We start from the raw sequence: 13281 nt of genomic DNA on the forward strand, positions 1-13281 counted from the left end.
AGGCAGCATTGAAAGAAAAGCATTTTGTAGAATTCCATAGTTCTGATTGCAAAGAAGGTAGCCTCAAAGGATTACCCAACTTCATCACAGTCTCTAAGGGCTGTTTGATAGAAGCAACAGATTTTTGCCAAGTTACAGGAGTTTATCTACTATTCCTGAGGATTTTAACCAGCCATACCAAACCTGAGCTTGTGGCCACTTGCTGTAGATCTGATAATGATATTTTTTCTACCAGTGGAGTGGCCTTTGATCTTCTGAGGTGCTTTAGTGAGAGGAACAGCAAAAGAAGGGAAGCAAAAGCCCTCATCTCTCTCTTCTGTTGATAGGCACAGTACATGATCATGCAAGATTGAGTCACAGGTGAAGGTGCCACCAGCTTGGAAAAGACAACTCAAAGCAACGAGAATGTTAGGAACTGTGCAAACTGTTACAAAAATCTAAGAGTCTGGGTGCTCGTATGCAGTTTGTTCATGCTTAATTATAGTAGCAGAATCATGCTATTGTTGACATGTTGAGACGTATACCCTTTGGCTGCTTAGAGGGAATTTTTCTTGGCTGCTTGGAGGGAATTGTTCTTGGCTGATTTGCTCATCCCTTCCATTGGGAATTCTTTGATCCTCCAAATATGTACAGTGATGGTTGTTGCCTCAAACAAATGTCACAGTTACTTGTATGCTTTTGATGAATATTATACTGAAATAAACATCACAGTCACTTGTATGTTTAAAGTTTCAAAGAACTGTATTTGTGCAAAATCTTTGGTGTACACACCTTTAACAAAGGAACCTTTCTTCTGTGCAAATGTGGTAGAGGCAGACTGCAAAAAATGGGATTGACATTGCACAATAGGAAATTGCAGTTTGTTCATGACACTTACCTGCCAGATATATATATAGCTGTATTTCTCCGAAATCCGACAGAATTTCAAAACTCACGGCACACGCAGTGTGGCCAGGTGGTTAGTACTCATTCCCACAGCTGGGAGGCGGGAATCGGGAACCATTCCCATTTTCTATTCAGATTTTCTCTGTCGCCGGTACTGTCAACACCTGTTGTCAGTACCTCCATCTCTGGATTTCGTTTCTTGCTGGTTTTCCACTTAAGTATTCTCTTGACTTTTGGTATTGGACCTTGGATTGTGGATTGGCACACGCTTTTTCTGGACTGTTTTGATTTTGCTTATGACTGCTCTTTAATATGTCTGGATCTAGTTCTGCTAGTTTTCATGTATGTTGCATGAGTGATTGTAAGGTGAGGCTACCGAAAGCTTCGGTAGACCCTCACTCGGTTTGCTTGAGGTGTAGGGGGCATGTTTGTTTGATAGATGATCGATGCAAGGAGTGTGAGCCTTTGTCTAATGCGAGCTGGAAGTCGTATGATTCGTATGTTCGCAAGTTGGAGCGTGACAGGGTTAGGAGGTCCTCCTCCAGGAGTGTGTGCAAGAGTCAGGTTATTTCCTCTCCTGATAACCCTAAAGTAGTTAATGTTGCACCTGTCCCTGTGGTTTTGCCCTCGGGCCCTGAGGTTGTGTCTGCGGAGGGTGTGGCCCTGGCGGAGATCATGAACACCATCCGTGCGCTCGAAAATAAAGTGACATCGCTTCAAAGTGTTGTGAAGTGCAGTGTTCCCCCTAGTGTTGTGGAGGGGGCGTCAGATCGGCCCCATAATGCTTCTAGGCCTGGACCGCTGTCAGACTCCCAGGACTCAGGGAGAAGGCATGTCGAAAGCCGCAAGAAGGTTACGGGGGCTTCCCACCGATCTGACGTCCCTTCGGCAGGTCCTGTTGTCACTTCCCAGGCTGCCAAGGATCGTGCTGCGGCACGTATTCTCAAGGACTGCTTTTCGTCCTCCGAGGCGTCCTCCCCGTAAGGGGTGGAATTCTCGGAAGGACTCTCGTCCTCTGAAGAGGAGCTTTGTTCAAGAGGACGCTTCTCGTCAGTCTTCATCGTCTGTTGGGTACTATGAAGCTTTCCCACCACAGAAGAGGACCAGGACGTCGTCTGATGAGGAGGTTTGTGAGCGTCCCAGTCGCTCTAAGGAGAGAACCTTTTTAGCTCCTGTGAGGAAGAAGAAGGCGTCCCCCTCGTCTTCCCATAGGATCAGCTCTCCCAGGATTGATACCCCAGGATTGATACCTCTCTCCTAAGAGGACGTCCAGGAAGATTTTGTTGGAGATGCAACGGGCAGTTGTCTTCTCTTATTGCAGAGAGGATGCAGCTCAAGGCCTTCGTTCCCCTAAAGTGTTGGGTGACTCGCTCCTGTTGTTGAAGAAGGACTTAAACCTGCCCGCTTCAAACTAGTCCAGGAAGTCTCCTTCTTAAAAAACCTTTTTGGAGATTCCCCTCCTCTCTCTCCTGCTTCACAGTTGCTTCTTCCAAAGTCGCCTTCTTAGTTCACGAGGGCTTCTCCATCGGATGGAGGAACGCCCATGGCAACGTGATGCCTCCGTCGAGCTTTTCCCAGGCTGGTATGTGGTATGGCCGCTCTTCAGTGACGCCTTCTTCTTCAGGGACGCCGATGCTCCCAGAAGATCCCATCTGTCTTGCTGGCTTCCTGGACATTGGGCTGACGCCCATGGAGGACGCTGTTCAGGGATGCTCGCCAGGACGCTCCAGGACGTCCCTTCTGTTGCTCTTCGAGACGCTGAAAGCTTTCTCTTTCTTCTGGGAAAAGAAGATCCTCCTTCGAATCGCCTAAAAACACCTAATATCTTTAAAAAATTCGATAAAAAAAAAATCCTCAAGGCCTTGTAACAATCCCCCAAAAACACCAGTTGGGTGACTCTGGTATAGTTGTTTCTCCTGTTGTTGAGGAGAAATTTCTGGCACCTTTTACTCGACAACGCACCGAACCTGCTGACGCCTATAAACTTCAAGCTAGAGCTTTCTTCTGCTTCCTCTTCTTCCAACTATCAGGTGTTGACTGGCCTTCTTAAAAACTTGTTCGGAGATAAGTTTAAACCCTCAAGGCTCCTCTCTCTCTCCTCCTTCACAGTTGGCTTCTTCCAAAAGCGCAGGAGAGCGCCTGGGTTATTATAGACGAAGAAATGACTTATCTTCTTTGGCTACAAAGAGGGCTTTTAAGAAAGTCAACACCTGGATGGAGGAACGGAAGGCCCATGGCAAGACCTCTTTGCCCTGCCTCCGTTTATAAGCTTTGTGGCAAGGCTGGTATGTGGTATGAGACAGGAGAAATATCAGTCCTAGAGTGCCTTCTTTTTCTCAAGGGGATTTCACCAGCCTTGTCGATGCATGGTAGATTAAAACAGCAGCTTTAAAATGCTGAAGATCCCATCTGTCTACTGCTAAGGTTTCCTGGACTTTGTCCGAGACAGATCATCATCTTAAAACCAAAAAGCAAAGGGAGGAGATGCTCTTCCATTTTGGCACCATGGAGGTGTTTAATTTTTTGGACTGGTGCTTGGGAGCCTTAGACCAAAACTGAGGAGCCCCGATGAGGAGCCCGATTCGATCAGCCTGGGGAGCTCTCTAGCGTTCTTAACTGTATGGACAAGGCAGTCAGGGATGGATCAGAAGAACTGGCTTCCCACTTTGGTTCGGGCCTCTTAAAGAAGAGGGCCTTGTTTTGTGACTTTATCTCTAAGTCAGTTTCTCCTTCGCAAAGGGCAGAGTTATTGTTAAGCCCCTTTGTCTAGCCATCTCTTCCCCAGTCTTTAATTAGAGACATCGCTTCTAGTCTTAAGGAGAAGGCCACGCAAGATCTTCTGGCCCATTCTTCGAGACGGCCGTCAGCTCCTTCTACTTCAGCTTCAGTTTTGGCCTCCAGGAAGAAGAAGCCCTTTCATGGAGGAACTTCTTCCTCTAGATCGTCTCCGCGAGGAAGAGGTTTCACCAGAGGAGCAGCCCCCTTGAAACCTAGGGGAAAAAAGTGACTCTTTACGCCTCCAGACACCGGTAGGAGCCAGGCTTCTTTATTTTGCGGGAGCCTGGAGAACGAAAGGGGCGGACTCCTGGTCCCTAAAGGTTCTAGAGAAGGGTTACAAGATCCCCTTTCTCGTGTTGCCACCCCTGTGCACGTCACCCAGGGATCTGTTGCCTTCTTACCATCGAGAGAAGCAACAGATTCTTTTAGACCTCCTGGAGCAGTTGATAGAGAAGAAAGCCGTGGAACAAGTTCTGAAACTGGATTCTCCGGGGTTCTACAACAGACTATTCTTAGTCCCGAAACAGTCGGGAGAATGGAGACCGGTCTTGGATGTAAGCGTCTTGAACCGCTTTATTATGAAAGAGAAATTCAAGATGGAAACGCCCCAGTCTGTTCTCGGGGCTTTAAGGCCAGGAGATTGGATGGTCTCTCTGGAATTGCAAGACACCTACTTTCATGTTCCCATACATCCTCAGTCAAGAAAGTACCTGAGGTTTGTGCTGGGGGGACAAGTCTTCCAGTTCAGAGCTCTTTGCTTCGGTTTGTGCACTGCTCCCATGATCTTCACGGTGATCATGAAAAATGTTGCGAGGTGGCTTCACCTGGCGGGTGTTCGTGTTTCGTTCTACCTGGACGATTGGCTCATCTGAGCCTCTTCTCGGGTGAAGTGTCTGGAGGACCTGACTTTGACGCTGAATTTGGCGAAGTCCCTGGGACTTCTAGTGAACCAAGAAAAGTCCCATCTGATCCCGATGCAGTCCATCGTCTATCTGGGGATTCAGATGGATTCAGTGGCTTTTCGAGCTTTTCCATCCCGAGAACGTCAACTGCTTTGCTTGGAAAAAGTCTCGTCTTTCCTAGGGAAGGAAACATGCTCAGTGAGGGAATGGATGAGTTTGCTGGGGACCATTTCCTCGCTGGAGAAGTTTGTTTCCCTGGGAAGACTTCATCTCAGACCGCTCCAGTTTTTCATGGCGGAGAATTGGAGGGACAAGGAGGATCTGGAAGAGACATTGAAGATCTCTCCATTGGTCAAGGATCACCTGAGGTGGTGGCTCGACCCCTTAAAACTAGCAGAAGGGGTTTCTCTTCGCCTTCAGAGCCCCGACCTAGTGTTATTTTCCGACGCGTCCAGGGAAGGATGGGGAGCAACACTAGGAGGGGAAGAAGTGTCAGGCACCTGTAGGGGGAACAGGTGTCCTGGCACATAAATCTCAAAGAATTGGGGCTATCCTGCTGGCCCTTCAATTTTTCGAGGACCGAGTTTCAGGCCGAATTGTTGAAGTAAATTCGGACAACACCACAGCTCTAGCTTACCTCAAAAACAGGGGTACTCGATTCCGTTCCCTGTTCACCCTAGCGAGGGAGATCCTGCTTTGGACACATGCACGGGGGTTCACGATCCTCACCAGGTTCATTGCGGGCGTGGAGAATATCCGCGCGGACCTTCTCAGTCGGCAACATCAGCTTCTACCGACCGAGTGGACCCTTCACGAGGAGGTGTGTTTAGAACTGTGGAGGTTATGGGGTCGTCCTCTAGTGGACCTCTTTGCTACGTCCAGGACGAAGAGACTCCCTCTTTATTGCTCTCCTGTCCTAGACCCAGGAGCAATAGCTATAGACACCCTCCTCTGGAACTGGAAAGGCCTTGATCTTTACGCTTTTCCTCCCTTCAAAATTCTGGGAGAAGTGATCAGGAAATTTGCAATGTCGGAAGGAACAAGGATGACTTTAATAGCCCCTTTCTGGCCAGCAGCGGATTGGTTCCCAGAGACCATGACCTTCCTGGTGGACTTTCCAAGGACGCTTCCCCTGAGGGTGGACCTTCTCAGGCAACCTCATTTCGAAAGGTTCCACAAAAACCTCCCCGCTCTGAGTCTGACTGCGTTCAGACTATCACAAAGTTGGCAAGAGCAAGAGGATTTTCGAAAGCAGTGGCAAAGGCTATCGCCAGTGCCAGAGACCTTCATCTAATGCGGTCTATCAATCCAAGTGGGCTATTTTTAGGAAATGGTGCAGGAGCAATGGAATTTCCTCGACCACGACCTCTGTACCACAAATAGCAGACTTCCTGTTTCATCTCAGGCAAAAGAATAAACTGGCAGTCTCAACTATTAAGGGCTATAGGAGTATGCTGTCGGCAGTCTTTAGACACAGAGGCCTAGACTTGGCCGACAACAAGGATCTTCACGATCTCTTGAGATCCTTCGAGACTGTCAAAATTCCTCAACTCAGGACGCTTTCTTGGAATCTGGATGTTGTCCTGAAGTTCCTTATGTCAAGTGCTTTCGAACCTCTGTCCTCGGGTCCTCTCAAGAACATGACTAGGAAGGCTGTCTTCCTAACTGCTCTGGCGACGGCTAAGAGGATTAGTGAAGTTCAAGCCATTAGCAAACATATTGGCTTTAGGGGTCCTAATGCTGTATGCTCCCTAAATCCTTTGTTCTTAGCCAAGAACGAAAATTCTTCAAACCCTTGGCCCAAGTCTTTTGAAATCAAAGGTTTGACGGAGATTCTTGGGCAAGAGTCAGAAAGAGTCCTGTGTCCTGTCAGGGCTCTCAAGTTCTACTTAGCCAGGACCAAGGAGACTAGAGGTCCATCGGACAGTCTGTGGTGTTCGGTGAAGAGACCTGATTTACCTATGTCTAAGAATTCCTTAGCATTCTTTTTAAGAAGCACTATTAGAGAGGCTCATTCTACCTGCCTAGAAGATGACATGAGACTTCTGAAAGTCAAGGCTCATGAAGTAAGAGCCATCGCGACTTCGGTAGCTTTCCAGAAGAATATGTCCCTTAACGATCTTCTGGGTGCCACCTTCTGGCGAAGTAATTCAGTGTTAAGCCGCATTACTTGCAGGATGTGAAGACAACATTTGAAGACTGCTCTTCGCTGGGACCATACGTTTCATGCAGACACAATGTTGGGGAAAGAGGCAATACTCATCCTATCCTTTAGGGGTTAGGTAGTATCTTTTAATCTTGTTGTTGTATTGCCATTGAGGTGGACGTCCCAATTTTTAGCCTATGTTAGGTTCGATGGCTTAGATAGGCTCGGTCAGGTGGTTGGTCGTTGCTCCTTTTCCCTCTCAGTATGGTCGTATGATCTAGTCCTATTGTGGTCACGCCCCCTTGGACAGGTCATCTAGAACTCACCAGCTTTATAGGTCCCTACCTTGCTGGAGACTCTAGTAAAGCAGAAGCAGGCTTGGGTGACAGTAACCTCGAAGTCAGCTATGCTAACAGGTAAGGAACCAAGGCGTCAATCGCCTACATTTGTTTGTTTCCTAAATCCTATTCTGTCTCTTCCCACCTCCAACGGTGGGATTCAGCTATATATATATCTGGCAGGTAAGTGTCATGAACAAAATGATATTTTAATGATAAAATAAAGTTTGTTCATACTTACCTGGCAGATATATATACTTTTAGTGCCCTCCCACCTCCCCTCTTGAGACAGTGGCACTAGAAAATCTGAATAGAAAATGGGAATGGTTCCCGATTCCCGCCTCCCAGCGGCGGGAATGAGTACTAACCACCTGGCCACACTGCGTGTGCCGCGAGTTTTGAAATTCTGTCGGATTTCGGAGAAATACAGCTATATATATATCTGCCAGGTAAGTATGAACAAACTTTATTTTATCATTAAAATATCATTTCTCCACTGAAAAGGTCTGAATCTAAGGCTAAGGTGATGTGTCTTAGGGAACCAGGGACTTCTGCAGATGCAGAGAGGAACAACAACATACTTTAGAGTGGCTTGTCCCATGGTAACCAGTAAGGTTTCCTCATTTGCGTGCTGAATTTATAGCTAGAAAATTATGATTTTCATTGACACCAGAGGAAGTAGGGAGGAAGTGATTTTGGATTTGCATAAACAGCTGCTGTTCCAGTGAGAGAGCCATGTCATGCACAATTTGAGTGGTGCATACACTGAAAGAATTACTGGGTTTTGTTTAGTGCAAATCATTCCTTCAGCAGTAGAAGTCTCTCCTGTCAGTAATCATTGCTTTGCTTGTTTACTAAGCAGTTATTCAGCCTTGTTTTTTGTATGCTTTAACAGGTTATTAATGCATAAGTGAAAATAAATGGTTGTACACAGTGTGAAACTTAAATATTGTTTAAGATTTTGTATGTTTCAGCTGCAATTATTTTCCATATAATGATCCAGTCTTTACAGTATTGCATAATGTTGCTTTAGTTTCATCATTCACTTTAATTTGAATTGAGGAAAATAAATAAAATTTATTACAGATTTATGTGGCTTACTTTACAGTTACCCAACTTGCTGTTTTATGGACCACCGGGTACAGGTAAAACATCAACAATATTGGCAGCTGCCAGACAACTTTTTGGGGACCTGTACCGTCAGAGGTAAGAATTTTGTGTTCCAGCAGTACAGTGTACTGCTATGAGTATTGTCTCATTTGAAGCATGGCTCATATCCTCCCTTTGTTTAGTCAGCTTGAACTCTCTTTCTGCTAAAGTTTAGTCAAGCACTTCTTCAGAAGTATATAAAACAAGATTTCCTTGTTTGAATAATTAATGCATCTAATGGTCATTAATGTATTCTGTTTTTATTTCATCTAAACATCTGTTAACAACCTTCTCCAGATGCCACTCAGTGCTGTTTTTTGAGTAAGAAAGGGCAGGACCTTTTTTAAGCAAAGTACCTACTGATTTTTTTTATCAGAAAACATACTGGCATGTGTAGGCTGTAGTGTTGATTCAGGTACTCAACCTGTTCTTTTTACAGATAAGTATTAAAATGTTAGTTTCAGGTTCTTTTTTGGCTCATTCTCTTCATTTCAAGTAGTCACACTATTTTTGGAAAGTTAAGCTATGGTACGTCTATCGTCAGACTCTTACACCTGTCCAACCAGTTCTTGGATCTGCTGGCCAAGCCTAATATCATCATTTAGCATTACTGGAGCTCTATCAAGAGAAAGATGTAGGTAAGATCCTGTCATCGCAGCTCTCTAGGAATTGGTCCTGGTTCCTCGAATTCTAAGTGCCATGTTCATCTTGGATTCCTTGACAGGCTGCTGGGGAGCTCATGTAGGCATCAGTTTTTGGAAATGAACACTGATAGAATACCTCTTCCTCATCTATTGAAACTTCTGATGGTGGTAGAAGGTGGTTCATGGTTCATAGAAGAAATTATTGCATAGAACTGTGGCAATTATGTCATATAAATTGACTACAGTGGCCAGCCTCAAGTACTATGGAAAAATCAATCTATTGATTCTTTGTTACACTGCATACAGAATCAATTTTGTCCCAGGAAGAAATTCATGGTAGCTGCACTCTGTAGGGGGAACAAGATAATTCATTCTGTTAAAATTATTGCTTCATCCTAAGGCGAGCATGCCACTTTTCAGCCTCAGGAGAAGCTTGGAAAATAGATGCTCCAGTATATAGCTAGGTCAGCACAATATCATCCCCCATTGGGGTCACATTGATAGTAGCTCTGTGTTGTTTACAGCATGAATTGTTTTTGCATCTCCTTAACCCCTATGACTGGAAAAGGAAAACCACTTTTCTGGGTTGGTGGACTATTAAGAAAGCTAAAATATAGTTACAAGTTTTATTCAAGGTGAATCATTATCCAACTCTTGTTTTATGTTTTGAAACATTACTATTAAACTTGAAAGTTATCCATTGTGGCTCTTGTATTTGTAGGCGTTTTTACTGCCTTGCCTCATCCTCTGTTTCTATCTCTACACATTCATTCTGGTTTTGGAATGATTCTATATGAAATAATGTGAAAGATTTCTTGATTCTTGTCTGTCTCCCTTTCTTTGTTTCATTCTTTGCCACTAAATGTCTGTTTCTTTTTCACCTCTTGTAAGCTTCTATATTTAATATCGCAAAAAGCTATATTGACACTGGAAACCACTATTCCATCTTTGGAAAAGCTTTCCTATTGGTGGGGCAAAGTCATAGCATGTTGTGATAGGATTAAACGGTCAGAACTAACAGAAAATATTACTTCATTCTGGATGGCTGAAACAAGTAAAATACGTTATGTAACAAAACTGACAAAGAATGCTAATAATGGTGCAAATCATTTAAGTAATTTGCCAAAATGGAAACTGCGGTGTCAACTTTGAAAGAGGCTCCTGGTCATAATTGCCTTTTGAACTTGTCAAACCTCTAGTATCAACCTGAGTTCGCAGAAAACTCTTGTGAAAGTTCCTAGGCCCTAGGGGTTGAACCTAATCACATGTTAAAAGTTAAGTATACCTTAGTTTAACCAGACCACTGAGCTGATTGAAAGCTCTCCTAGGGCTGGCCCGAAGGATTAGATTTATTTTACGTGGCTAAGAACCAATTGGTTACCTAGCAAGGGGACCTACAGCACATGTACCAATGGAGTTACTCATGAGGCTGAGTCTCCTCCATGAAACTTATTTCACTAGTTTTCATTGCAGTCTTCAGGTCCTAAGGCCTCATGCTTGAAGATAATCCATCAGCCCCTCAGAAAGAAGTGTTTTAACACCATGGCCCCAACACCTCAGCTGCTGACCTGTACCAAGCAAATAAGTCCCCTGCTCTGTCACACTTCTAAAAATTGCTGGCATCTTCCGGTTTCTGTAGAGAAAGAAAATATCCTTTCAACCTGCTGTTAAAGGCATTGTTTAGTTTTACAGTGATGAATGGACATGAATAAGTATTGCCTTTGCAGGTAATAAGCAGTGAGTGGAATGAGATGCTTGTATTTATGCAATAGATTTTTTTAAAACTGAATTTTATATGACTTCATATTTCAGCCAGCTATGAAGTGTAGGCAGATATAAACCCCTTAAAGAAATAAACCACTATTTTTGATATATGGTATTCATTGAATAAATTTTTAGCTTTACCATATTCCTGTATATATGGAAGACACAGTACTGTAGTATTTTTCTTCAGTTAAGAGCAGGATGTGTTTGTCTTAGTATTAGATAAGTTAAATTTTGTTGAGATTGCTTTGATCATAATAGTGATGTTAGGACTGCTTTAACTGCAAAAACTTTTTCAGAGTACTAGAATTAAATGCATCTGATGAAAGAGGAATTCAGGTGGTTCGAGAAAAAGTGAAGTCATTTGCCCAGACTTCTGTTGCAAGTACCAGACCTGAGTAAGTATTGTCAATTGGTGATTACACCATGTAGCCAGTTTATATTGCAGCTTATCTTAGTTAATTTTAAGGTCTTGACAACAATTTTATCAAGGTAAAGATTTTATAATACAGAAATGTGAGTGTTAAAATATAATGAAAAGAATTGCTCTGTTTCAAACAAAATCATTGTAGTGCTGTACATTAATATTATTTGTGAATGTTTGTTTCAAATTTAAACAAATGATTGTACTTATTTCCTGTTTAAACATGTAGCTATATTAAAAATCTTTCTTGCAGTGGCAAGCCTTGTCCCCCATACAAAATTATAATTTTGGATGAGGCTGATTCAATGACACGCGATGCACAGGCCGCTTTGCGGCGAACGATGGAAAAACAGAGCAAAACAACACGGTTCTGCTTGATCTGCAATTATGTATCAAGAATTATTGAACCCCTTACTTCAAGGTGTTCTAAATTTCGTTTCAAACCACTGGGTATGTTTGCATGTTCTATGTATTTAACTGAATTCGGATAGGATGATTTCTTTTTGCCACCTCTGCCTTTATGTAAGCTTATTAACCAACATTTGATGTTAGCTGGCAAGGACTTTGTGATTTGTAGAATACTTGTTTTGAAATCATCTTGACTTTTGTAGTAGAATTGTACTTTCTTGTGATAATAAGGGATTCTTATACATGTATAGTTACACTTATTGTAATGAGAGATCTTTTCTACAAACTTGTAGTGGGTTACAGAGAGAGCAGTTATAGAGCTTATCTGAGTACCTTTTCCAATACCGGACTGAGTAAATTACCTTTTGGATCGCTTTTAAACAATTTTGTTAGTGAAGGGTAGGCCATTTAGCAAATGAAAAAATTTTAAATGTTGAGAAATTATGTAGATTAACCCTTTAACGCCGAAGCCCTATTTTCAAAAACGTCTCCCGTATGCCGGCGGCCTCCGAGAGGTAGCGCTTGAAGCGGAAAAAAAGTTTTTCAAAAAATCACAGCGTGCTTAGTTTTCAAGATTAAGAGTTCATTTTGGCTCCTTTTTTCTCATTGCCTGAAGTTTAGTATGCAACCATCAGAAATAAAAAAAAAAATATCATATCATATATAAATATTGGAATAAATGACAGCGAAAAAAAAAACTCGTATATAATTGTATACAAATCGCGCTGTAAGGAAAACGGTTGAAGCTAATGAGTTAATTTTTTTCAGTTGTATTGTACACTAAATTGCGATGATTTTGGTATATAACAGATTGTAAAACGATTAAAACAACACAGAGAAAATATTATCACAAAATGATGCATGAATTAATGTAACGCGGACGTAAAAAAGTTTTTTCAAAAATTCACCAAAAATCAAAATATTGTGCTAGAGACTTTCCAATTGTGCCAAAATGAAGGAAATTGATTGAATATTACTAGGCTGTAAGTTTTTTAGCTTACAATTGCATTTTGAACCATTTCCATCGAGTTAAAGTTGATCGAAGGTTGATTTTTTCTATTTATCGTTATTTCGATGTAAATATAAAAAAACTGTGAAGAGCTAAAGCAATGATATATTTTTTGTTGTATTCTACATGAAATTGCGCACATTTTGATGTATAACACTTTATGTAACGAATAATATGAAACGGCGAAAAAATTACGAAGCTGACGCAAGAAATGACAGGATTTTCAGCGGAGTCCGTGCCGCTGCGAAGGAAAATTTTTTCAAAATTCACCAAAAATCTACATATTGTGCTAGAGACTTTCCGTTTGTTGCAAAATGAAGGTAAATGATTGATTGTTACTTGAATGTAATAATTATGGCTTACGGATGCGTTTTTCTATCATTTCGGTCGAGTCAAAGTTGACCGAATGTTAAAATTTTGTCAGTTATCGTGATTTCGGCGAAAATATTAAAAAACTGTGAAGAGCTAAAGGATTGACATATTTATTGTTGTATTCTACATGAAATTTCGCACATTTTGATGTATAACACTTTATGTAACGAATAATATGAAACAGCGAAAAAATTACGGCAAGCTGACGCAAGAAATGCTAGGATTTTCAAAGGAGTACATGCGCTGGATCGAAGGATTTTTTTTTTTTTTTTTTTTTTTTTTTTTCCAAAAGTTCACCAAAAATCTAAATAATGTGCTAGAGACTTTCCGTTTGTTGCAAAATGAAGGTAAATGATTGATTGTTGACCGAATGTTAAAATTTTGTCAGTTATTGTGATTTCGGCGAAAATATTAAAAAACTGTGAAGAGCTAAAGGAATGACATATTTTTGTTGTATTCTAC

The 13281-nt window shown here is 42.2% G+C and overlaps 1 protein-coding gene across 3 annotated transcripts in view; it reads left to right on the plus strand.

The window, feature by feature from the left end:
* The window catches only part of LOC136841876 (replication factor C subunit 4), a 33885-nt gene that overhangs the window by 6260 nt on the left and 14344 nt on the right, over positions 1 to 13281 (plus strand). For all 3 annotated transcript variants that reach the window (XM_067109295.1, XM_067109296.1, XM_067109298.1), the window contains exons 4-6: positions 8158 to 8255; positions 10906 to 11004; positions 11284 to 11480. In XM_067109295.1, the coding sequence (XP_066965396.1) occupies positions 8158 to 8255; positions 10906 to 11004; positions 11284 to 11480 (394 nt within the window). The remainder of the gene's footprint in view (positions 1 to 8157; positions 8256 to 10905; positions 11005 to 11283; positions 11481 to 13281) is intronic.

Source organism: Macrobrachium rosenbergii, chromosome 9, assembly GCF_040412425.1.
Source record: "Macrobrachium rosenbergii isolate ZJJX-2024 chromosome 9, ASM4041242v1, whole genome shotgun sequence".
Taxonomy (NCBI): Eukaryota; Metazoa; Arthropoda; class Malacostraca; order Decapoda; family Palaemonidae; genus Macrobrachium; species Macrobrachium rosenbergii.